The sequence below is a fragment of the Leptopilina heterotoma genome, unplaced genomic scaffold (genome assembly GCF_015476425.1).
Source record: "Leptopilina heterotoma isolate Lh14 unplaced genomic scaffold, ASM1547642v1 Lhet_166, whole genome shotgun sequence".
NCBI lineage: Eukaryota > Metazoa > Arthropoda > Insecta > Hymenoptera > Figitidae > Leptopilina > Leptopilina heterotoma.
The window spans coordinates 1,792,570-1,818,628 of NW_025110882.1; the positions used below are offsets into that span (position 1 = coordinate 1,792,570).

The following is a 26,059-nucleotide window of genomic DNA, read 5'->3' on the forward strand; positions in this document are numbered from 1 at the left end:
TTTTTCAATGAAATACATAATTATTGCACAAACGATAAATTATTTTCTTGGACAATCTTTTTACAACGAATGTATTTCTTATATTATATTATATTATATTATATTATAATTCTCTCTCAATAGATTATTATATTGTTTTAGTGATCTGATATTTTAAGTTAATTATATTTTATAGTTGTCTTATAATAATAATAATAATACGAATGCTTTTTGTAAATTGACATTTTTTCATCTATCGCAGTAACTATATGTAAATATAGTAATATTCCATTATATTTTGTTAATCATTAAAGTATTGTGTAAAAAATAACAAAATTTGTGTTTACATTAATTATAATCACCGGTAAATTATTGGCAACAACATTTGATTAATAAACAATATTTCAGTTTATACCTACATTTTTATTACATTTTTCATAATACACTATAGAATAAATAGAGTAGGTACTCGATAATTATTATGTAATTTATTATTAGAATTTATTGTGAAATGGAAATCGTAACATTATTTTCATTAGGTATAAATATCAAGTATAATTATGTTTAGAAATAAATGGAAAATTTTTGTTGCAAATGTGAAATGGGAGATGGAATAATGTCTTATTCTCTCAACTCATGCTTCGCTTTTTGTAACGAGTTTTCTAAACTTGATGTTTGAGATTTATGGCTAATCCACACATACACCAATTGAGATTTCGGAAATTTAAATAAGAGAAACAAAACTCAATTTACATATTATCAATATTGAAAATTCGTTTGGTATTTATTTCCGCATACGAAACAACAACAATAATTATATACATAAAAAACATGAGATTCATTAGACCCGTGAAACTCGTCACATTTGATATAACGGGCACATTATTGAAGACAGATGTGGGAAAGCATTATGCTCAAGTTGCACTAGAACACGGAATCACTAATGTTGATACTGTTAAATTGTCGAAAAGTTTTAAACTTAATTTCAAAAAATTTTCAATTAAACACCCAATCTTTGGGAAACATACAGGTTTAGGATCTGAAAATTGGTGGCGCGCACTTGTTTACGCTACATTTAAAGACCAACATTCTTCTAATATTTCAGAGGAAACACTATCAAAGGTAATTATTTATCATATTCTTCCAGTACAATATTGGTGATTTTTTTACAATAAATATATATTTTTTAATTCTTAGATTGCAACATCATTGATAGAACGTTACCGTACAAGAGTTTGTTGGGAAATTGTTCCTGGAACTATAGAACTACTAGAGTTTCTTAAAAAGCACGATATTTTGCTTGGAGTAATATCAAATTTTGATGATGGACTGAATTCAATTCTTGATTCATTAAATATCAAACAATATTTTCCATTCATTTTATGTAGTTATAAATTTGGAATTGAAAAACCAAATCCTCTAATCTTCAATGAGGCTCTTAAAAATTTTAAAGAATTAAGAAAAACAAGCATTTTTCCTGAAGAAGCTTTACACATTGGTAACAGCATTGAGGAAGATTATAAAGGTGCAAAAAATGCAAATTGGAACGCTGTTTTAATGATAGAAAACGACGAATCAGTAAATCCTCTAATAAAAAGAGATGAAATTTTTAGTAGTTTAGAAGAACTTGGGAGGTGCATTATAGAAAATATACAATATACAATAAAATAATGTGTACATTTTAATTTATTACAAAAATAAATATTTACGGCAAAAATTAATTACATAATTTATATGGAAACCTAAACAGAAGATATATTGAGGCATATAGGTTAATTTATGCACATCATTTTAACTTAGTTGTACCTACGTAAAATATTAAAAATGTGATGCTATTATATCCTTAATTATTCAAAATAAGAATCAAGTTTTATTCTCAAGAAAATGTACATTTTTAATTATTACAGTTGATAAAAGCAAAAGTATAGCTTTCTGAGATCAACATAATAAGGAAATATATAGATATATCAAATATATAAAAGCCATTCCTACATTTAAAGCGCAAGCGCGTTACTGTAACTAAATCCAGACGCATGCTTATAGTGATCTTAACATGATCCAACAAGAAAAAGAGATGCCAGTTCCCTCAATAGAAGCTGTTTGAAGCAGTTTGAAACTTGATGCACTTTAGTGAGATATTCAATATTTTTTTTTCTTTTCTTTTGTTAAATTTAAAATACTTTAGTGTGTTAAAGTTGTTGTGCATTTGATTCAAATTTAATTAAGTGAACTATAAGGTAAAAATAATTAAATTCTCTTTTTTTATTTTATGATGATAAATTTTAAATGTCTGTGCAATTCATTCCACGCAGAGTTTATATTACTACTACTACTACTCATTTCATTTTAATCCTTAAAAAAACAATTGTCAGAACTTTAAGTAATGTAAAAGTACTTGTATACAAGATATTGTGATACTCTGGTAAAGACTGTGGAAAAAATTCATGTAGCATAAAATATTGCAATTGATACTTGTTTTTTTTTTTTTTTGTAAACAAACGTGTGATTTGGAATTGTCACTTTTATAGGACTCATGGATCAACAGCAGCAGAAGCACTGAGTTGTGATAAGAAGAAAATGCCTGGAATCTTCTTTTTTTTCTATCTGGGTCTCCTAATTGGAGTTTCTGCTGATCCAGACCCAACAGATGAACAATTTCATAAGATACCGAAAAACAGAGAGGAAGATAAATGTTACGATAACTCAGGAAGAGCTCAGGTCAGTAGTGAAATGAAATCATTTTCTACCAAATTTTCTTTTTTAACACTTCAATAAAAGAATTGAATTTAAAAATTAAAAATACAACATTGATATGATATGCATAATAATTGTAACGGAAGTATAGTAAAAATAATATTGGAAATTTACTTTATATAAACCTGCAATTTTTATATTATTTGTATATAGAAAATTTAGTGTAATATTGTCTAAAGCTGGCAGGATATGCCATAATAATGATTTGTAGCATAAGATGGAATGTTGTATAGTATATTTAACTCTTATAGAAATCTTTCTTTTATATATATGGGGTTTACATTTTGGATAAAATGCTGGGTTATCATAGAGTTCACTTGAACTTGATGAGATAAGGTTCGTGAACGAGTGTGGGTCCCAAATTATCTCAAGGGAAAATATTTGATAATATTTCCAATTCATAAAAAGTTGATTTCTTTATATTAGGAATTCTCGTAATAAATAACAAATGATTATAAAATGATTTTTAGATTAAAATAATAGTTTAATTGAATTGAACTTTTCGATATTGGAAAAATCTAAAGAAATGTACAATGTTTATTTGATTGCAAATTTATGTAGGCCAAAAAAGCCTATTGCGTTGTATGCTATTAATTTAATAATACCTAATAATAATACTTTTTTTAGAGGTGTATACCGCCGTTTGAAAATGCTGCTTTCAGTGTTGTAATGGAAGCTACAAACACTTGCGGAGAAGAAGGACCTACTGAGTACTGTATGCAAACGCACAACGATAACCAAAATAATGAAAAATCTTGTGAAATTTGTAAACAAGAAGATCATTCTGCAATATTTCTCACTGATCATGACAATAATGATAATGCTACTTGGTGGCAATCTACAACCATGTTGGATGGAATCCAATTTCCAAATCAAGTCAATCTTACACTTCGCCTTGGTAATAACTTACTTATTTAATTATTCTTATTTGAAAAAAAAAATTAACGAGTATTTAAATTTTGTAATCGTTATTTGAAAACTCTTCATTATGGCGTTCCTAGTAGGCGGATGATGAACCTTTGACTTCCCCTATTTTTCTCTATCGGAACGTGATAAATTCCATCCTGTTTATTAGTTTAAACACTGTGATTCTCGGTAGTAATTTTATATCAGTACACCCACGGGGTTTTGAGTATATAATATCAGAACAGAGGTCTAATATTTTATAAAACTTGTAGAATTTTTGTCTAATGAATAAACTCACCTTAAAAATATTAATTTATTTGCAAACCTTTTTTTTTTTTTTTTAATTAATGCTTTGTAAGTAAACATTTTTTTAAAATAAATTTTCAAGTAAATATTTTCTTCCATTTGAAATGAATTTCTCTACAGAAATAAAGAAATACAATATTCTTCCCGGAAGTGAACCACATCTGTTCAGAAATCGTTGTAGAAGCGCTTAGCCATGTGTTTAAAACTCACACATAAGATTTTCACAGAGCTGTAAAATAGATGCGCGAGCGCGCATCTAAAGAATTTAAAAGAAAATGTTTTTTTTATTAAATTATGCATGATGAAATTTTAAACATGTCCTTTTTAAAATTTAAAGCCTTATTTAATTAATTCTTTTAGGGAAAACATTTGACATTACATATGTGAGAGTGTTATTTGAGTCTCCACGGCCAGAAAGTTGGGGAATTTACAAAAGGAGAAATGACAAATCTTTCTGGGAACCATATCAATTTTACTCAGCCACGTGTCGAGATACTTACGGACTGCCAGAGTCTAAAGACACTACACGTGGGGATGACACTCGAGTACTTTGCACATCTGAATATTCCGACATTTCTCCTTTATCTAAAGGAACTGTGGCATTTTCTACTCTAGAAGGACGACCATCTGCTTACTACTTTGAGACCAACACCGAATTGCAGGTTAATTATTTATTTCAATTTAACAAATTGTCTAATAAAATTCAAGATTAATTACAAAGTTATTCTACTTTTAAGGAATGGGTCCAAGCTACAGATTTGAGAATTACTTTAGACAGATTAAATACATTCGGAGATGAAGTGTTTGGAGATGATCAAGTATTAAAATCTTATTACTATGCAATTGCTGATGTAGCTGTGGGAGCTCGTTGCGCTTGTAATGGACATGCCGGTGAATGTGTCAACAGCACCAGCGTTGACGGAAGGACGAGGAGAGTTTGTCGGTTAGATATATGCAATAAAAATATAATAATACATCATAATTGCTAATGATAATAATAATAATGATAATTTATCATCATATCATTTAATTTCGATTTTAATTAAATTTAAATTTTATTTAAAAGCTGCGAACATTTTACAACTGGTCCAGACTGTAATGAGTGCCTACCATTTTATAATGATGCTCCCTGGGGTCGTGCTACGACCATAGATGCGCATGAATGCAAACGTGAGTATAGAACATTTCTGAAATGTGTATCACACGTTTTAAGATAAAATTTGCTTTCCAAGCTTTTGTTTTTCTATTGTATATCTAATTATTATGGAAATAACTTTAAACAATAAATTAATTTTGCGTAATATATACAACTATTTTAATAGCTTGTAACTGCAATGGCTATTCGGATCGCTGTTACTTTGATAAAGAATTATACAAATTAACTGGACATGGAGGTCACTGCTTGGACTGTCAATCCAATCGGGCTGGAGCAAATTGCGAAAGATGTCGAGAAAATTTTTACCAACGAACTGAAGATAATTACTGTGTTGCTTGTAATTGTGATGAAACAGGTAATAAATTTGATTTATTCCTAAATAGTAAATCAGAAGGCAGAAGTGAATTTATTCTTTTAACTTCAATTCCTATTAGGTTCAAGAAGTTTACAATGCAATAGTGAAGGCAAATGTCAATGCAAGCCTGGTGTCACAGGCGATAAATGTGATAGATGTTTGGCAAATTTCTATAATTTTGGTTCTTATGGATGCGCTTCTTGTGAATGCTTTGAAGCAGGATCTTTTAAAAATAAACCCAATTGTGATCCTGTGAGTGGTACATGCCGATGCAAAGATAATGTTGAAGGGAAAAGATGTCGAACGTTAGTATTACAAAAAAAAATACATTTATCAAATCAAAAAATTCATAATTATTCTTATTCTTATTATTATTATTATTATTATTTTGAATAGCTGTCGGCCTGGATTTTTCAATCTTGCATTAGAAAATGAATTTGGTTGTACTCCCTGTTTTTGTTATGGCCATTCAGTGCTTTGCAATGCAGCAACAGGTTATTCAAAGACAGCAATTGAAAGTAATTTTGTTAGAGGAAACGAACGCTGGACAGCTGGAGTTGCCACTGGAACTCCAATTCCCCTAAATTACGATGCGCTTACACAAACAATAGCTGTCACTGCTCCTGATAGAGATAATGTTTACTTCCTTGCACCAGGTTAATAATTTTTCAAGGTTTTTTGAAATTATTTTTTTTTTTAAATATAATTTACATGAAAACATTTTTCAACATTTCCTAGAAAGATTTCTTGGCGATCAAAGGGCATCATATAATCAAGATTTTAGCTTCACCTTAAGAATCGGTGAAACCGGACCAGCTCCAACAGCTCGAGATATTGTTATTGAAAGTGGAAATGGTGAACAGATCACGCAACCTATTTTCGGACAAGATAATCGCCTACCAACTATAACTGTAATTTATGGATTTATTTTAATTTTTTACTAAATTTTAATTTAATTTTATTCAAAAGTATTCATTTAATATTTATTAATTTTTTGTTACAGGCACAAGAATACAAATTCAAATTGCATGAACATCCTGACTATGGATGGCAGCCAAGACTTAGTTCCAGAAATTTCATTTCCATTCTTTCAAATTTAACAATTATTAAAATTCGTGGCACATACACTCATCAAGGTATAGCATTATATTATTTAATTTCTTTCCCCCGAAACATTATTATTATTAATAAATGAATATTACAGGTAGAGGATTTTTGGACGACGTCAAGATAGAAACAGCACACCGTGGAGCAGCTGGAGAGCCTGCAGATTGGATTGAACATTGTCAATGTCCAACAGGATATGTTGGCCAATTTTGTGAATCCTGTGCTCCAGGTTATCATCATGATCCACCAAATGGAGGACCATTCGCTCTTTGTGTTCCTTGTAATTGTAACGGGCATGCTGACATTTGTGAAACGGAAACAGGTAAAATATCTCTGTGTTTACTTGACCAATTTTTACTGCGAATGTTCAAGTAATTTTTGGCTTAAAAATTATTTTTACAGGTCAATGTATTTGCCAAGATAATACAGCTGGAAGTAATTGTGAATTATGTGCTCGTGGATATTATGGACATCCTTTGAAAGGAACATCTAATGACTGCAAACCATGTCCATGTCCTGATAATGGACCTTGTATTCTTCTAGGAACTAATCCGGAACCAATTTGCTCTGAATGTCCACTGGGAAGAACAGGTATTGCTGCTTGTTTTCAGAAGATACATAATTTTGCAAACAAGTTTTTTTTGTTTTTCTTTAATTTTAAATTGTTTATTAAATTTTCTCTTAGGTCCACGTTGCGAAACTTGTTCAGATGGATACTTTGGAAATCCGGAAAAGGGACAAGCATGTCGTCCATGTGAATGCAATAATAATATTGATTTAAATGCTGTCCGTAATTGTAATCATGAAAGTGGCGAGTGTCTTAAATGTGTAAATAACACTGCCGGTTTTCACTGTGACGAATGCCTTCGAGGTAAATTTTTTATTAAATTTCTAGTATGTATAGGTATATTTTTTCAAAATTAGGTATATTTTAAATTTTTTATATTTTGTAAAAACATAATTCATTTGTTTCTTTTATATAGTAAAAAAGACTTGATAACACATTACACACTGTTTGAATTAATTTTAATGTTTAATTATTACTAGGATATTATGGAGATGCTTTGTCTAATAAGAAAGAGGATAGTTGTAAATTATGTCAATGTTTTGCTCCCGGATCATTGGAACTTGATGATGGAAGTGTAGCTCCTTGTGATCAACTTAGTGGTCATTGTTCGTGTAAGGCTCATGTAATTGGTCGAAATTGTGACAAATGTGAAGATGGGTATTACCACATTATTAGTGGCGAGGTAATTTTCAAATAAATAACTGAAACTATCCACGTTGTTACATTATAAATTATTGTTAAAGGGGAATTTAAAACTTTAAGGGTTGCACAGCTTGTAATTGTGACGCAGAAGGATCTTACAATCGTACATGTGATGCACTGACTGGTCAGTGTCACTGTCGACCTGGAATTACTGGCTTAAGGTGTGATGCATGTATTTCTTATCAATATGGATTTAGTCGAGAAGGTTGCAAGACTTGCGATTGTGATGTTATTGGTTCACAAGATCTTCAGTGCGACGCTGTTGGACAATGTCCTGTAAGTATAAATACCGTGTAAAATGTTTTTTTTTTTTTTTTTTTACTTTCTTAAGGTTATGTTATTCAGGGGTCACGTGACTCATAGTAAAGTATATGGGGCACGTGACCACTGAATAACATGCCCTTAAACTACTCTAAATCTTTTCTTTCTCAATAATAATCCTCTTTCTTCAAGTGTCTTCCAAATGTTGAGGGACGTCGCTGCGATCGCTGTAAAGAGAATAAATATAATCGTCAATATGGTTGCATCGACTGCCCTCCTTGTTACAATCTAGTTGAGAGTGCGGTCAATTCCCACAGGAAACGTCTTGGTGATTTAGAAGACACATTAAAAAAAATCAATAGCAGTCCAACTGTTATAAAAGATTCTGATTTTGAGAAGGAACTAAAAAATGTTCAAGAAAGAATAAAGAAGCTTGTTTCACTTGCGAAACAAGGGTCTGGAAGTGAGTGTGCTAATTTTTTCTGATAATTTTTGGAAAAGCAATATTCATTCTATAAACTATTGTTTTTTTCATCATCTTTCTTCTTTGTAGATGAGAAGAAAACATTGGTTGAACAACTGGACGACATCAGAGATGAATTGAATGAAATTGAAGAAATTTCCCAAAATGTTGATCAAACTGCAATGAATGCACAGAAAATTACCATGCAGGGTCAAATGAGCATTGATGAAGCCGAAAAAGTACTTGATAAAATTCACGAACAGTTGAATGTGAGTCATCAGTTTATAATTGTATTGTATTTGTTGTTAATTATCAAGATTTTATATGAATTTGTTTCATAATAGGAAGAAGAGGATTATTTGAATGTTGATGGACAAACGGCCTTAAAGGATGCTAGAATACGAGCAGAACAAGTTGGCCAACAAAATCAAGAAATGACAAATATAGCAAAAGAAGCGCGAAGTTTGGCAGATTTGTAAATAGTTTTTTTTTTTAAATAATTTATTTAAATAATGAAATTATATTGAAATCCATTGTATTTTTTCTTGTTATTTTTAGACATGTAAATGAAGCGAAGAAAATACATGAACTCGCAGAACTTGCTCGAAATAATTCAATGGAAGCTTACAATTTAGCCAAAAAAGCAATAACAATGAACTCAAATATTAGGTAAATGTACATTAATAATATTATATTCTTCATAATATTTATTAAAAGAGACTTTAATTTATTGTTATGTAATTCAGTGATGAGATAAAAAATCTTGATCATCAACTCGGTGTTTTGGGAGACGGTTTTAATGAAGTGTTAAACCTGACTGCAACAACACTCTTGAAATCAATTAACGTTTCTGACGAGGCACTCGGTTTATTTATTCAAGATATTACTATTCCAATTGTAAATGTTATTGATTTACAAAATCATGTTGATTCTATTAATAATGAGGTAAATATAAAAAAAAACTGTCACAATAAGAAGCCTATAATTCTAATTGAGTAAGTACTTGACGGAAATTTTTGTCATTCATATATATATAGGGTCAAAGACTTAAGGAAACGGCACAGTTACTATTAGAAGACAATGAATATATTCTTAGAGAGAAGGCAGAGAAAATAAAAGATGGTGAAAAGTTGCTGGAAAGAGCTCAAGAACAGCAAATCGTAACAGCAGAATTATTATCTGATGTCGATGGGGCTAATGCTAAAGCAGAAGAAGCTGTTAATCGTGGCGCTCTAACTTTAAAAGAAGCTCAAGAAACTTTTCAAAAACTGAGTGGTAATATTAATAATAATAATAATAATAATAATTTTTAAAACATGTCTATTTATTAAAATTTTATTTAATTACTGTTCATAATAAAAGAATTTGACGCTGAAGTGCAACGAGTTCGTGTTAAAGCTGATGAGGCTCTTAAAAATATTGATAATACTAAACAATTGGTACACAATGCAATAAATAAAGCAAATGAGGCTCAAAATGCACTAAAAGATTCGGAGAAAAATGCCATGGGTGCTCGAAATTTTGCAAAAAATGCCCAAGTAAGTCAATTATAAAAATAGTTTTACTAATTGTACACAAATGGTAAATAACTTTTTTATTTTCACAGACAGACGCAGAAAAGGCCAGCGGAAATGCAAATAACATTAGAATCGAGGCCAATAAAACAAAAATGGAAGCCATCAGATTGGGAAGTGAAGCAGAAAAATTACATACTAGAGTTGATATTACTGAGTCACTGATTAAACAATATGAAAATCAAGTGGAAAGAGATGTCAATGCTACAAATGAAGTAATTGCATAAGTAATTACATTTACGTTATTTTAGACTACAGATATTATAATTTTCTCTTCTTTTTTTTAAGGCAAACTATAAAGTTGGTCAGGCTAAAACTAATACCTCTCTTGCTTCTCATCAAGTACAAAAAGCCCTTGATGATGTGACTGCAATTGTTAAAGAATTAGAAGCTTTGCCTGAAATTAGTAAGAAACTTTTAAATTCATATTTTTTTTTTTTTTTTTATTAATTCATGTAAATTGAAAATATGTCATTATGTCCCCGCAGATGATGAGGATTTGAATCTCTTGGAGAAACGGTTACTTGCAGCTCAGGAAGAAATAAAAGCTGCAAATTTAGATAAAAGAATTCGAACTTTAACGGACGCAAAGAATCTTCAGACTCAATGGGTAAAAAATTATGAAGATGAAGTAAATCGTCTCAAATTAGAAGTCGAAAATATAGACGACATTAAAAAAGCTCTGCCTACAGATTGCCACAAGCGTGTACGTTTAGAGCCTTGAGGGTTTCATGCCAAAGACTTGATTACATAAAAAAAAAATTTTAATTTTTTTTTCTTATAATTTTCTAATAATCAAGTGATTCGATTCCACTTGATTAAACAATCAAAGTTATTTTATAATTTTGTATAACTTAATTTTATAAAAAATAATAAATCTGTATTAATTACAAAAATATATATCTTAATTTATACTTGACTAAAATTTAACTAAAATGTCGCGAGTGCAAAGATATAACAAAGAGTTTTTGTATATTTTTTTTTATTAAATATCAACGTTTAACGACATAAAGAGAAAAAATTGAATAAACTTAACGTATTTAACATTTACAATTAGAAAACGATGAAAAACAACTGACAAAAAATCATTTACTTAATTATAAATAAAATAATTAAAACTATTAATATGGCAGTCAAGACTCCAATTGCTACCCATTGTCTGCGATCTAAAACAAACATAAAGTAATTTGCTACTTGATTAAAATCATCTAGTACAATAAAAGTTTATATTATTTCAATTTTTTGTATGGGTTTTTAACAAACTGTTCAATACTTTAAAAACATTTGGAACTTTATTTAGATTCCCAAAGACATTATACATGTTTGATAAAAATAAAACAAATTTAAAGACAACATTGTCGATAACAATAATAATAATAATAATTGTACAAGTAAACTTTTTCTTAAAATTTCACAAATAACAAATTGAAAGAAAATAATTCCTATTCAAGATAAATTTAAATTCTTATGAAAAAAAACAAAAAAAAAAACAAAAAAAGTTTGGCATATTTTGATAAACTATTATTTACAAATATACTTTATTCAATACTTGTGTATTCTACTATAATTAAACCAGTAATTATTGTGTTCTATTAACACAATTTTTTTTATTACTCAATGGTTCAATGGAAAACCATATTGTTTTAAATAAGGGCTATAAACCGTAATGTTTCGTATATAATGTTTGCTTTATAAACTTTTCATACGAAATAGTATGGTTTACAAAAGTTATCCAGATTCGGCAAAATTATGGTTATACATAATAGTTTATTCTATTGCTCAACAATAATAATATAGTACATTAAATCTAAAAAGAAAGAGTATGATTCTAATTTAATCCAGATATTCTTCGTGAAAAGCTTTCATATTTTTTGAAGCGTAATATTCGGAATTTTTGAAAATTAATTTTTAATATTTTTTATTGCTGTATAAGAAAGATTGCCATGTTTATTTTAAAAAATAAAAAGATTATTAAATAAAATCTATTCAATTTACTCTATTAAAATTTGCTTTTCTATTGAGACATTACCATTAGTCGCCATGTAAAGACTTTTATTTATTTAAAATAATTAAAAAAGAATAATTTTTTTTAATATGATTTTGAATGGTAAGTTATTCTTTAGAACAAAGAAAACAGTTGGTAATAGTGGTTGATAAAGAATATAAAGATTTGGTTCTATAATAAGTATCATGAAATGATGAAGTAGAAGGAGCAGGAATGTAATTATTATAGTTACCATTACTCATATGAAGGACTTTTGACATTTTTTTCATAGTTGCATCTAATTTTGAGTCCGTCACCTCTAAATCATTTCCAAAGTCGTCCAACATTCTGAAAATTTAATAAAATTATTTATTAAATTAATTGAAAGATGTATAAATTTAAATTAATCTAAAATCAAGTTTAAGCTTACACTGTTTGTTCGTCTAATTCTGTATTAATTTGCCTCGAAACAGTCTTGAGAGTATCAATGCTTTCTCCTATCATGTCGAGTTGTTCATCTTGTTGGCGCAACATGGTATGTTGTTGGTGCATCGTTGTGTCTAAAAATTGTCGATTAGGGCTGTCGATTTCATTTTCTAATTTGCTATATTTTGTTGAATTGTGGGAAACTGGTAGTGCTCTAGCAGGACTGTCTAAAAGTGGCTGCAAAACAAAATATTAATTATTATTGTAGTTTATTTTAAATCGAAACCAAAAAAATAAAAATTACATTTTGATTTCAATTTGTAAAAATTTCTTCCTCTCCTTTTTTGCATATCACACAAAAGCAATTAAGAAAACATTAATTTCAAAATACCTGTCTAGCAGTACGATCCCGATCTCGACCTCTACTTAAATTCATCTTGTCTTTCATAATCTGAAAATTATCAACAATATATTCCTTGTTTTTTTCTTATACATATTTATAAACCATCAAATTTTTATATTTATAAAGAATTTACTTTCACTTCGTCACGAGTTTCTTCAATGAAACGCCTTCGAAATACTAATTCTTTATTATCAATTTTAAATTTTGAAGGATTCTTTTCGACGATACGTGTTTGTGATTATTAAGGAAATTAATACACGGTAATTTCAATAAAAACATGCAAGTTATTTATTTCGTCTAATTTCTCTAAATCTTGCATGCCAGTATTTACTTTTAATTATTATATACAAAATAAATTCTCATTTGTAATAAGAACAAGATTGGAGGCTTTTTTAAAATTAAATCTTAATTTTTAAAAATTTTTTATTATCAATCTACATGTTTTGACAAGTCGAATCATGCGGTTTTCATTAATTTATCGATAATTTAACTGTTTGATTTCATTGGCTCTTTAGAAAAATAAAAAGGGCCCATTCTGTCGGTCATTTGCAAAAGTAATCCGTATTTTAAAAAAAGGAGGTGTGGAAAAATTTAAAACCTCTTGATTTTTCATCTTTAAGATGTCCTGGACTGTAAACAATTCTTATCTGAATAACTTTCCAGAAGAACCAGAGATATTAATGTTAGAGTCTTTGTTTTTGTAGTCATAGAAATGAAAAATTCGATATTTTTTTAGTAAAATTTTTCGCAATAGAGACAGTTAAAAAATTTTAAATAAGTTTAATTTCTATTCTTTTTCTTCAAATGACACAATAAAATTGCACTCAATCATTAACCTTGTAAAAAATGGTTTATTAATAAAAAAAAAACCTCCTTTTTAGAAAAGGGTCCATTTTGTCGAATTTTCATATTTTTCAAAATTGAGGGAGGGGGTTGGTTTTAAAAATTTTAAACCTATTGGTTTTTTCATCTTAAAGGTGCCCTGGACTGGAAATAATTCTTATCTGAATAACTTCCCAGAAGAACCAGAGATATCACCATCAATTGGTATCACAATTTTTAATTCCGTTTTTCTCGAAATGAGGTTTGGCGTTCTAAACTTTGAAATTCTGTAACTCATCGAATTTTTCACCAAAAAAGTTTTATGACCACTAAAAATTTTCCAAATTTTGCAAGGAATTCGCTCATGTAGATAAGTCCAATAGTGCCAAAATGGGCCCTTTTCATGTGGACGTCCACATATGTTATTATATATTTATTAAATAAGAAAAGGATATAAATAGTATCTTCAAGATCTTCCAAATCCCATTCAATAGACCGTAAAGCGTTTCGTAATTCAGTTGTAGTCCACTCCAATTCCTCCTGCGAAACTGGATGTCGCGAATTTAACGTAGGAGTGATACTGACAACATTTTGCAGTTCTACCCAACGACTATATAGATTTCTTGTCTTATTTAAAGCTTTATTTACCTCGCTAAATTTTAAACGACATATTAAATACAGTACATAAATATAAAAATTATTATTATACATTCATGTAATGAATAATATAATAAAATTAATAGTTTTAAATCGTTAAAGAAACAATACTTACTCTTTGACGACAAAAAAAGGATCTTCAAGCGTCATTCCCTCCTAGAATGCACCTTACGGCTGCATTGATATTTTTAGGTTGACGATCATTGGTAAAAAATAAAGTTTTCACGAATATTAAGAATTCGTTATTAATATTTCTTCTTACTTACTTTCTTTCTTTCTTTCTTTATGCCTACTACCAATTAAAGTTCTTTGTTGACGTTTGCGCGGAAACACGGATAATATTGATTTTTATTCGTATTAAACAATAAATTTTTTTATTCAAATCAAATAAATGCTTCTTTCCAGAATTTTCGTAGCATCTTTACATTTAATAAAAAGTTTGCTTTGACTCGAGTTAATTTTAAGTTTTAAATGAAATAACAAAAGAAATATTTTTATTTACTTGTGTAAAGATGCAATCATGTGCAGAGTGCAGTATAACTATACTTTAAATATCAGTTTAAGATCAGTGCACAATAGTTTCTTCAACCAGAGTGCACTGGCCTTTAAAGGTGCACTCACATCTAGGTGTGACTGGTAAGCAACGAGAGTAAGGGAGAGAAAATAATTTGAATTTTCTGACTCTCTTACTCCTTACGGTACGCGCACCTTAATATATTGTGGACGCAACTTAAGAGTAATTGTACACAAAGAATACGGACAGTACATGCAAAAGACAATGACAGAAGCTATTCGTGGCCTTTTCTTTCCAATGCCCGGTATGTACCTTTATAGAAGAACCCTAAAATAGTGAAAGTCGGAAACTTTTAATGAGATGGTGGGAATAATTGGGAAAGTTAATATACACAAGGGGGAAGTGGTGCATTTTTCTGTACTCAGGTACCCTCTATTAGATTTTTTCGAAGTAAATGAAAAGTTGATTTATGTATGAGTGGTATGAGCAAGAAGACTTTGTATTGCCTTAAAAATATTGAATCCGTTTCAGTATATATAATTATAAATATTCTAATGTTGCAAAAACTGCAACCTACAAATTTTTATAATTTTAAAAAGTGAAATACATTTAAACATCAGAAAATATTTATTTTTCTAAATATTGTTTGCAAAAAAAAAAAGTTGTTCAATTATATTAAAGGCAAAAGATTGTGATTAATATGAATTTTCTACTCTCTTCTTGTGATGTGAAATAATGACAGATGTATTAATATTAGTTTCTAACGGGCTTTATAAAGCAGTGAATAAAGATGTGTTTAAAACCAACAACAACAACAATAACAGTACGTGCAAAATGAGGCATTCTAAAAGTGAGGATTTTTTTAAACCAATGTCCAGGACACCTACTCCAGTGTCTGCAATTTCCGAAGATCTTATTTCTTGCACGCCTTCTGCAAGAATCGATCCTGTTGATTCTATTCGTGATATTGTGTCTGAAAATGACTTTTATAGGTAAAAGAAACATTAATTCTTAATCATTCAAATTATTAACACTTTTAAAATACATTTAAAAATTTTACAATATTATAGCTTTACATATATATTAATTTTAATATAATGCCACAACAATTGTGTTGAAACATAACCTAAATTTTTAAGTTGTTGTATAATATACGAGCCAAGTGAAAGAAAAAGCTCTTTTTAGCCTTTTACATATGCATACAAGTATATGTAAAGGACTTGAAAGTTACTAGCACACATTGTTTAATTAAAAATTTACATTGTTTAAATAAATTTAGTGTACTTGAAAATGCTCCCTCAATTTACTTTTAACACTGAAATTATGTTTAGAACAGATTAAAAAATATTTCAACTAATAGTTGTGTCTAAACATTCTGTACTAAATTTCTGAGATTAAAAAAGTACATTTTCATGAATTGGGACAATTTACTCATACATAAAAGTAAAAATAATTTCATTTTTTTTCAGATTCGTCCTATTTAAAAGGCATTATGATAAATACATTGCACTATCAACTAAATACGAAGAAGCAAAAGGACTAGTATATTACTTAGAAGAACGTTATATAGAATTAAAGGTGGATTAAATGCATTTGATAATGTAAAATGAAATGAAATGAAATTATATTCTAATTACTATTGGTTTTTTATAGACTGAGCGTGATAAATTAGAACAGACAAGATGGATATTAGAAAAGAAATTGGAAGGCTGCGAATCAGAACTTCGAGATAAGGAAGAGGAACTCTTTTTACAGTTGGAAAGAAGCCTACGTCTTGAAGATGAAATTGAGCGAGTCAGAATAGATCGAGACACTTGTAGGTCAGAATATGATCGATTGGAACGTGATCAAGCTGGTGTATTGAGGCAGCTTCACCTGCACACTGCCCAGAATGAAGTAACAAGACGCTCTTTAGAACGAGCGAGACAAGAAGTCATCAAACAAGCAACAATTATTCGCACAGAACGCGATGCATTAGAACAAGAGGTATTTATTTACATTATATTAATAAATAATACTTATACTTGAAATATTCATTACTTAATAATCTAATAATTTTAGAATGAAGTACTAAAAGAAAAACTGAGATTGGAACAAAATGAATTGGGTGCAGAACGTCTTCGGCGTGAAGAAGGAATAGCTGCTTTGACTCAAGAAGCTGTGACGTTACGTCATACTGCAAGGCATATGAGGGCTGCAGCACTACATGCAACAGCTTGTCGAAGCAGAAGAAGGTGTTCTGTCTGCATTTATGCTAAACGCACCTTCACCGATCAAGTTGACGACTTTCGGAATGAGTATGTGGTTGTTTTTCGTGTGAATCTTTCGATTCTTAATATATTTTTCAACAAAAATTTGATTTTAGTGGGAAGCTGTTCAAATGTTTTCAAGCTCCATTTCAAGACTTACGAAGTTGGTTATTACCAAGTGTACCATCAGTATTACCAACACTGGATTGTGAAATAGGTTACATCGACGAATCCAGTTCAGAAGATGAATATTCTGGTGTTCCTGTTGTCGAAGTTTCAAATACGCCTCCGACTTGTAGAGCCTTTTCCTCGGATTCAGGGTAAGACTAAATATGGCAGACAAATAATATTACTACTTGAGGCAGTTGTAATTTAAAATTACATTTTAGATTTTCTTCGGAAATAGGAGACCGCAGATCACGTTCCTATGAGTGCAGCAGTAGCCATAAAAGTGAATCTTGCAACAGCGAAAATACTCAACGTCAATCAAGTCTTCATCGCTCAAAGTGGACTTTGTCCATTCGTAAACTCCTTATTCGCAAAACTAAATCCACTGTAAGTCAGTCTTAATAGTTGCATTATGTCCTTTTTTTTATCAACTTGGTAAAAATTTATTTTTAATACAACACATTCATTTTCACCATGTATCGTATTAATGAAATATTCCATTAAGAAGGAATTTTCTTCCTTATAATATAATTGGACATGACCTTAAAGTAATCTGTTGTTTTCTTATTATGCTTAGAAGTATGTGCTCAAAATTCTTAATTTGGTCAAACGATGAACAGGGTTGTGTTTGGCATAAGTATTGGTTTTTGAGGCAGTATAAACTGCCTTTCTCTAATGTTATATTATATATATATATATATATATATATATATATATATATATATATATATATATATATATATATATATATAGTGCCCTGTAACAACAAGTATTGGCCTAAACTTTGGGTTCGAACATCATGTCTGTACTTTTCCAACTCATATTCATATATTATTGTACTTGAGCTTTAAATACTAAAATATTTAAACTACAAAGGTTCTGCAGAATTAGATTTCTTTCTATTATTTATATTTATATTTAAAATTGAAATCAACAATCAACCTAAAACATACTACGGTTTGCTTAATGGAAAAAGTTACAATAGTGTGCAGTTTTTACATGCAGTATTTACATGAGTACAGTAAAATGTCTCTAATTTCAAGATCCTATAAATGTGTAACTTTTAATATTTTCAACTTTAAAATGTATTTTAATTCATCAACATTATCGCGTCTCCGGTCTACAAATTTATGTCTCCTTAAAATGTTGAAATTAGAAACATGTTACTCAATACACACATGAATAGAATTCTATTTATTAAAGGGAATTGAATGTACAGATATGTCTGCGTAATAATTTATTTGTTTCTTCCTTACTGCGCAAATTAATCTAAGAAAAAAAAGTTCAATATCAATAAACTTGTAATATTTAGAAACTTTTTGCGCAAATTGCGTCATTGTATATTTTTTTCGTAAGACTGTAAATATATACACATCACAATTACCTTGTACTTGAAGAAAAGTCCAGTATAACTAGTACGTTAAGGTTTTTGACTTTATATTTAAGAGTTTATCCTCAAAGCTACTTTTCTTCTTTATTTATTATGAAACAAAAAAGAATTTTTAAAATAAATAAATTATGCATTTAGTGTAAAATTGATATTCTGTTATAAATTACTTTTGCAAATTGTACACTCATAGAACTTGCGATTTGTGGTTACAATTGAATAAATTTTAATATAATTTTATTTAAAAGGATTTATTTTCTTATATAAATTAAATAATATTGAGAAATGCATACAAGTTTTATTATTTGTTTATTAAATAAAAGTGAGAAATATAATTATTTCTTAAGCTATAGGCCAAATATAAACATAACGGAAATAATAATCGCAAACGGGAAATCAAGCAGGTTCTACAATGGTCACTACAGCACGACACGTTCCCATACAGATATAATCGGACTCTGTGCCTTGGGCAGTGTTTACACGCTTGCGTTTTTCGGTGAGTGTAACAAGGATAAAAGTCCTACTAATTTTGGTCAGCAATCTTTTTATCGTAAAATATTCGTTTCATGTTTTCTTGCAGCTAAATAAGGGTGTTGCTTTTTATAATTTCCTGAAAATTAAATATAAATGTGTTGTTTAAATGCTTATTGCCATATTCAAAGAAAAATTATACAATGTCTGAAATGTTTTAATTTAACCAATTATTTAAAACGTACATACTTGTTGCATTGTCTAACGTGAAGAATTTTACTTCTATTGTGTACAAGTATACTAGTTTATAAAATCGGAACGATTAAAAACCGGATATATATTCTATAATCTTGGCTTTTCTATTATCCTACTTTTATTATCCACCTTTTAAAAGGTGGAATATAGGTAATATTAAAATGGGAAATATTTCAGAGTTTAAGTTTGTTATCTAAGAAATATTTTATTCTATAACTTTATGAGAATAAAATATTTGGATTAAAATATACTTAAATATATGAACCAAGATTATATTCTTAAATTTAGAATACGTCTTTTTCGATGCATACCTTGAGATTATCGATCTGCTGATCCCAATTTTGTTTTCCAATTAGTTCCACTGATTTCACAATCACCTCAATTAATCTGCCAACATTTTGTTTAAATACGTCTAATACGTCAGAGGTACATACAACTTGTTCAGATTCATGCCAGCAATCATAATCAGTTGCTAAAGCAATTGCACTATAAAGAATTCCTGCTTCTTTTGCTAAATATACCTGAAAAAACAAAGTTGAAGAATTATTATTATTATTATTATTATTATTCAATTATTATTGACACTTGTCTACATTATTAATTTAAAATGAGAGTTACCTCAGGGCATATAGTCATATTGACCAAGTGCCCACCCCAAGACTGAAAAACTTTACTTTCGGCCTTTGATGAATACCTGGGACCTTCTATTGTCACAATAGTTCCTCCTTTCCTGATAGTTATTCCAACTTGTTCAGATGCTCTCTGAATAATATTAGAGACTTGAGGATCGAATGATGGTTCCATTGGAATGTGACAAATTCCTTGATAACTTTGTGACGTACCATCATAAAATGTTCCCTTTCTATGAATAGTTCTGTCAATAAAACTATCTGGAATAACGAAATGACCTCTGTCAATAGACTCCGCGAGAGAACCACAGGCTGTTGATGCTATAATGTGTGTACATCCGACAGAACGCAAGGCTTCAATATTTGCACGATAATTAACACCAGTTGGATTTATTGTATGCCCTACACCATGTCTACAAGATACAGTTATATAATTAGATTGTATTTTTTTCCTATAGTATGGAAAAAAAGTTGAGAGATGTATTAAATTTTTTTTTTCAATATAGAAAAGAGAAAAACAACTATATAGATGTGCATGTGTATGTATGTTACACCCTATAATCTGCTGTTATTATTACCTTGAGAGTAATACACAATCAACTCCAGCTATTGTTCCCTGGAAAAGATTACTAGACGGCAATCCAAAATCTGTTTCGACACTTTCACGCTTAATAATACAGCAAGATTTTAGGATTTGATTTCCAGGATCATTTAGTCCAGATCCACCAATAATACCCACCTGATGAATAATGTTTCAGAGGATATGTTTAGAATAATTTTTTATTGTTCATGCTTTAAATTTTTACATTATCGAACAAACTGTGATTCCATATTATAATTTGACATGATTTTGTTTTCATCACTCTTTTAGTCAATTTTATAAAATTGTAGAATTTATATTCTGTTTCGAAATATAATAATTATGTCAATGATAAATTATTGTGTGCAGTACCGTACTCATTATTATATACGACGACTGCGAAAGATTCTTTATTTAGAGGCACATAAATAAATAAATAAATAATCAAGTATCAAAATCATCATTGAGGCTAAAATTTTTGCATTATTTAGACTTACCTTAATTTTATATTTACTGCTCATTTTGTAATAAAAGACTAAAAAAAATACTGATTAGATTCTCTGCGTCAACAGGTTGTACAAACATGTGCGGGAAGCGACTGGTTATATCTACGCTTCAATTCACACTTGTACGTATATATATTAATGTATGTGTTTCATGTATCAAGTTGAATAAATTCTTTCTCTTTATTGTGGCTATAGGGTTTAAGAATTCCAACATGTGATAACCCACACAGTCCCGAAAACTTGATGCAGCAGAGTAAATTAATAAAACTTTTTCAATATGTTTCCAAATATTGAGGAAATGTCAATATTGTTGCAATTTTCTATCAAGTTGTATGTAAAAGAGAAATAATAAAAATAAATATGATACCTGGCTTCCGACTTTACTCAATTTGATTAAGATTTATTATTCCAAGCAATATATATATATATATATATATATATATATTATAAATGGACACTTTTTAATATATAATGTTATTATTTATAATTATTTCATTTCAAAAAATTTGTTTTAAAAGAAGAGAATTAAAAAAATTATTTTTAGTTTATTTTCCCAACTGTAGGTTTAACTTAACTTTTTTCAAGTTTTACAATTTTTCTCAAAACATTGAAAAAATGCTGTGTTTTTAGGTCAATTTACATCCGTAGAAAATAACAGGAAGTAAAAACATCAAGTTTTACAGGTTTGTTGTCTATTTTTTTAAGATAAAATGTCTAATGTTATTCCGGTCATAAAAATTGCTATATACATTTTTTCTTTTGCATATTTCTTCAAAAAAATGTCTTGGATGACAATAATTATTTTATAATTGTATAAGTAAAAAATTTTTAAGGAAATGAAGAAAAATCAATTTTTTTAAAACTCTACATAGGGGCCGTCCATAAATTACGAACAATAGGAAAAATGGCGCTAATGTATGTAAAATATCTTACGAGGGGGGAGGGGTGTCAAATTTTCCAAAAAAATGTCTTACGTAATTTATGGGCATCTTGAAATTTTAAAGAAAATGATCGATCCATTTTCACAAATGTCCTTTTTTAAATCCGGTTTGTTTTTTTTGCGCACTATAACATAAAGCTCTCATTAACATTTTCGCAAGGCTGATATTTGCAAATATATTCTTACCAGCATTTTCAAAGTAGGTCATTTTAAATTTAATATTATTAAATTTAAATTTTGAATTTTATTGTAGACATTTTTATCAGAAATATATATTTTATCGTATGATTATATATCGTTGTTATCAATTAGGAATGTTTTTTTAATATGTATTATATCTTGATTTAGATTTCAATTTCTTGATTGATTTTTATGTACCATCTCTCCTTTTTTCTATTTAGAGGAATTGAATTCTTTGTCATTTTATGTTGGAGCGGGGTATTTCAAGGTAAGTATATATAAACTCGTGATTTTATTTTCTTGCACCTTTAATGGGGGTGTGACTGCGGTGAGTACAGAATATTTTCTCGTTCAATTCTTCTCTATAATATTGAAATACTTTTGTAATACCTATATATTTCAATAAAAATTTAATTTCATAAAAATAAATCATGTTATCAAGTATATAAACATAAGTTGTTGGCATGTTTTAATATTAATTAATTTATTCAAGTATTCATATAAACAATAATAATGCGTTCCGAGTCATATAATACACAAAAGAAACTTTTCTCTGGAATTTTTTAATTTTGATTAATATATATATATATATATATATAGTATATACAATCATAAATGCAATAATTTCCTTTTATTATTTGCAGGATTTATAAATGCAAAATGCGTCTGTTTTTAAATATTTTATTCACCATTGCGGTAGTTTTAGCTACAGATGAAAAAGTCACATTTGAAAACTTTAAAGTTTATAGAATTTTACCTCAAACTGAACAACATGTTGATTTGTTAAATCAAATAAAGCAGGATGATAATGTAAGAATTAATGAAACAATATTTATTTATTGTCTTCATTTGCGTATGCTACTTGTTTATACTTGGAATATAATATTTTTTTGTCTAGTTTCTCTTTTGGAATGGACCTGCTTTTGTAAACAATTCTGTTGATTTAATGGTGGCCCCTGAACAAACTATTGAATTTGAAAATAGAATGAATTTTATTGGGATTAATTACAATACATTCATTGAAAATGTTCAGGGTCTAATCGACACCGAAAATCCAAGAAAAAAGACAAATTCAGAGTTTGCTTTTAATGAATATCATACATTGGATGAAATTTATGACCACTTGGAGTCTCTGTCTAAAAATCATAATGTTGTTCAAGTTGTTGATGCTGGAAAAACCACAGAAGGTCGTTCTATAAAAGGTGTGAAAATTTCTTACAAAAAAGAAAATCCTGGTATCTTTATAGAAGCAGGAATTCATGCTCGAGAATGGATAACTCCTGCCACAGCCTTGTATCTTATTAATCAATTGCTGAACAGTAAAGAAAATAGTATTCGACAACTTGCTGAGAATTACAATTGGTACATATTTCCAAGCTTTAATCCCGATGGTTATGTTTATACTCATAATAAGGTAATAATTCAATAATGAAAGTCCTCTCAATATCTTGAATAAACCTAAACCTTTTATTTACAGAATCGTTTATGGAGAAAGACGAGATCAAAGAAAAACAAATTTTGTCCTGGAGTTGATGCCAACAGAAACTGGGGTTTCAAATGGATGTGTAAGTGAATAAATTGTTATGAATGGCATAAAACTAATACAAATTTATTACAAGGTTATTTATAGTTATTATACTTTAAAATCTTATTGCCCGCATATGTATATATGTAAATTGTTTAATGCGATTGTTTTTGTGTGTAAAGAAAATTTTTTTATCAAAGGTAGTACAACTTTCTTTTTTTATGTTTAATACATACTTGAACATTTTACTTTGCTTTATAATAAAAAATGTATATGATTTACTCAATTTTTGTGATTATTAACCGATTATTATAAATAATGTATTCTCACATGTTTCAGCCGGTGGTGCAAGCAGTTTTCCTTGTGCTGAAACTTATGCTGGATCAGAGGAGTTTAGTGAACCCGAAACAAAATCAATGGCTAATTATATTAAATCAATTTCTAATGAAATATTTGCGTATATTTCATTCCATAGTTATTCTCAACTGTTGATGTTCCCTTATGGTCACACTAAATCACATTTAGACAACTACGATGAAGAGGTGTGAAAACGCAAATATTTTCATCTATTTACATATAGACTAAATAAATTTGTTGCTGTTTCATTATTCTTTCAACTGCAATTAAATCTAAAATTCTAAATACAACTAACTCATAATTGAATATACATTTTTTTTAGTTGTCAATGGGAAAGAAGGCAATAGCCGCTCTTCAGCAAAGATATGGTACAAAATATGTTACAGGAAATATTGCCGAAACCATTTGTAAGTATATAGGACTTTTTTTGTCATCAGCAGTATTGCGGAAATTTGTCAAATCTTTTAGGATAAATTTTTTTTCAAGTCAATATTCTTGCGTATAAATAACATCCAATTGAATTGAACATTTTATCATTGGAATATTTTAATTTATTGTACTGTTGAAAAGCAGAAACAAAAATATTTGAGAAACAATATTTTTATTAGGACATTGGAATATTCATAAATTTAAATTCCCATATTTGTATTTTATTATAGACATTGCGAGTGGAAGTTCCAGTGATTGGGTAAAGGGTACATTAAAATTACCAGTTGTCTTCACATATGAATTTCGTGACAAAGGCAGATATGGCTTTTTACTTCCTGCAAGTCAAATTACTCCAAATGGTGAAGAAATAGTTGATTCGTTAATTGCAATGTTTGAAGAAGCTGCACGCTTCGGTTATCCAAAAAGGACTTGAATAAATATCAGTTTATAATATTTATTTATTTTGCCTTATTATTTACTTGTGTAATCTTTTTATTATTTTCATTCCGACAAATTATTAAAGAAAAAATATTTTATAAATTTACTTATGAAATACAGCTAAAAACAATAAAGTTAGTTTACATATATTCTTATCTTGAGTACAGTTATTATTATATAGATTATTGGAAAAAAATTTCGATTATATATGCGTAACATATCACCGCGCGCACTCTTTTGCAATAATAACGATAAAAATTGTTATGCCTCCAAACTCTTCATAAATATATGTATACATATGTATATGCTTGTACATGTTTTACACGTGTTTAACACTGGTTTAATTTAATTATCCATTATATTAATTTGCTCATGAGATTTTAAAAAAATTTTTTCAATTCACCTATCTTATAAAATTAAGGGGGGAACCCCAATTGGAACGTTAAAAAAAGTGCCTTTTTCAAGAATTTTTTCCTAATAAACCATAAAACTTTTTTAAAAATACTATTTATTACCTAAAAGTACAAATACATAAGGCTTTAATTTAAGAAAAAAAAATTTTTTATTCAAAACTTTCTGAGATATGAGCTATTGATAGAAGCGGCGCCTTAGGAAAAAAACATGAATTACGGTGACCAGCATTCCACAAGTATAGTTCGTCTGAAATGCAAAAATGAAATTGATTTACATTTATTATATAAGATTATCTAGTTCCCGATCAAAAGGATTTTTTTTTATGCAAAACTTTTTTTTCTACAATTGAAAATCGACTTTTATTATTTAACCAAAATCATGCTCATGACTTTGACAGGATGCCATTTTGTCAAATATTTTTTTTAAATCCTTCGATCGGGAACTAGATAATCTTATAATAAATGTAAATCATAATTTCATTTTTGCATTTCAGACAAAAACTGTACTTGCGGAATGCTGGTCACCGCAATTCAAGTTTTTTTCTGAAAGCGTCACTTCAATGACTCATATCTCAGAAAGTTTTGGATAAAAAAT

The 26,059-nt window shown here is 28.9% G+C and overlaps 5 protein-coding genes, 1 long non-coding RNA gene and 1 pseudogene across 9 annotated transcripts; 5 read left to right on the forward strand and 2 right to left on the reverse strand.

The window, feature by feature from the left end:
* Positions 1-674: 674 nt before the first annotated feature.
* On the forward strand, positions 675-1,890 carry LOC122499133 (rhythmically expressed gene 2 protein-like). The gene is made up of 2 exons (XM_043607253.1): positions 675-1,101; positions 1,177-1,890. The coding sequence occupies exons 1-2, from the start codon at positions 811-813 to the stop codon at positions 1,648-1,650; spliced, it is 765 nt and encodes a 254-aa protein (XP_043463188.1). The 5' UTR covers positions 675-810; the 3' UTR covers positions 1,651-1,890.
* Positions 1,891-2,060: 170 nt separating this feature from the next.
* Positions 2,061-11,027, forward strand: LOC122499126 (laminin subunit gamma-1). Its single transcript, XM_043607242.1, has 26 exons — positions 2,061-2,216; positions 2,508-2,697; positions 3,361-3,631; positions 4,306-4,607; positions 4,683-4,888; positions 5,012-5,115; positions 5,268-5,456; positions 5,536-5,761; positions 5,853-6,112; positions 6,195-6,367; positions 6,460-6,592; positions 6,661-6,885; positions 6,966-7,154; positions 7,249-7,434; positions 7,611-7,813; positions 7,894-8,109; positions 8,287-8,557; positions 8,648-8,826; positions 8,902-9,032; positions 9,116-9,226; positions 9,304-9,502; positions 9,595-9,832; positions 9,920-10,095; positions 10,164-10,346; positions 10,420-10,537; positions 10,620-11,027. The coding sequence occupies exons 2-26, from the start codon at positions 2,557-2,559 to the stop codon at positions 10,853-10,855; spliced, it is 4,866 nt and encodes a 1,621-aa protein (XP_043463177.1). The 5' UTR covers positions 2,061-2,216; positions 2,508-2,556; the 3' UTR covers positions 10,856-11,027.
* Positions 11,028-11,096: 69 nt separating this feature from the next.
* On the reverse strand, positions 11,097-14,995 carry LOC122499131 (syntaxin-6). Of its 3 annotated transcripts, none has more exons than XM_043607252.1 (7): positions 14,539-14,994; positions 14,222-14,418; positions 13,078-13,172; positions 12,933-12,992; positions 12,546-12,778; positions 12,369-12,463; positions 11,097-11,297 (listed from the first exon to the last, which is right to left on the reverse strand). In XM_043607252.1, exons 1-7 carry the CDS (start codon positions 14,571-14,573, stop codon positions 11,221-11,223), a joined length of 792 nt encoding a protein of 263 aa, XP_043463187.1. In that variant the 5' UTR covers positions 14,574-14,994; the 3' UTR covers positions 11,097-11,220. The 3 variants fall into 3 exon arrangements, with proteins under 3 accessions (XP_043463187.1, XP_043463186.1, XP_043463185.1); XM_043607251.1 differs by lacking the exon at positions 11,097-11,297 and having other exon boundaries at positions 11,642-12,463; positions 14,539-14,597; positions 14,690-14,995; XM_043607250.1 differs by lacking the exon at positions 11,097-11,297 and having other exon boundaries at positions 12,053-12,463; positions 14,539-14,995.
* Positions 14,996-15,363: 368 nt separating this feature from the next.
* LOC122499127 lies at positions 15,364-18,744 on the forward strand (annotated as a pseudogene).
* Positions 18,745-19,033: 289 nt separating this feature from the next.
* Positions 19,034-21,349, reverse strand: LOC122499130 (S-methyl-5'-thioadenosine phosphorylase). Its single transcript, XM_043607249.1, has 5 exons — positions 21,174-21,349; positions 20,675-20,835; positions 20,086-20,509; positions 19,779-19,988; positions 19,034-19,351 (listed from the first exon to the last, which is right to left on the reverse strand). The coding sequence occupies exons 1-5, from the start codon at positions 21,195-21,197 to the stop codon at positions 19,322-19,324; spliced, it is 849 nt and encodes a 282-aa protein (XP_043463184.1). The 5' UTR covers positions 21,198-21,349; the 3' UTR covers positions 19,034-19,321.
* Positions 21,163-21,565, forward strand: LOC122499135. Its single transcript, XR_006301307.1, has 2 exons — positions 21,163-21,304; positions 21,378-21,565. It is a non-coding gene; the product is annotated as an uncharacterized LOC122499135 (long non-coding RNA).
* Positions 21,566-22,512: 947 nt separating this feature from the next.
* Positions 22,513-25,070, forward strand: LOC122499128 (zinc carboxypeptidase-like). 2 transcript variants are annotated; one of them, XM_043607245.1, is made up of 7 exons: positions 22,513-22,630; positions 22,947-23,112; positions 23,201-23,716; positions 23,780-23,867; positions 24,167-24,369; positions 24,507-24,591; positions 24,844-25,070. In XM_043607245.1, the coding sequence occupies exons 2-7, from the start codon at positions 22,963-22,965 to the stop codon at positions 25,044-25,046; spliced, it is 1,245 nt and encodes a 414-aa protein (XP_043463180.1). In that variant the 5' UTR covers positions 22,513-22,630; positions 22,947-22,962; the 3' UTR covers positions 25,047-25,070. The 2 variants fall into 2 exon arrangements, with proteins under 2 accessions (XP_043463180.1, XP_043463179.1); XM_043607244.1 differs by having other exon boundaries at positions 22,533-22,570.
* Positions 25,071-26,059: the final 989 nt, after the last annotated feature.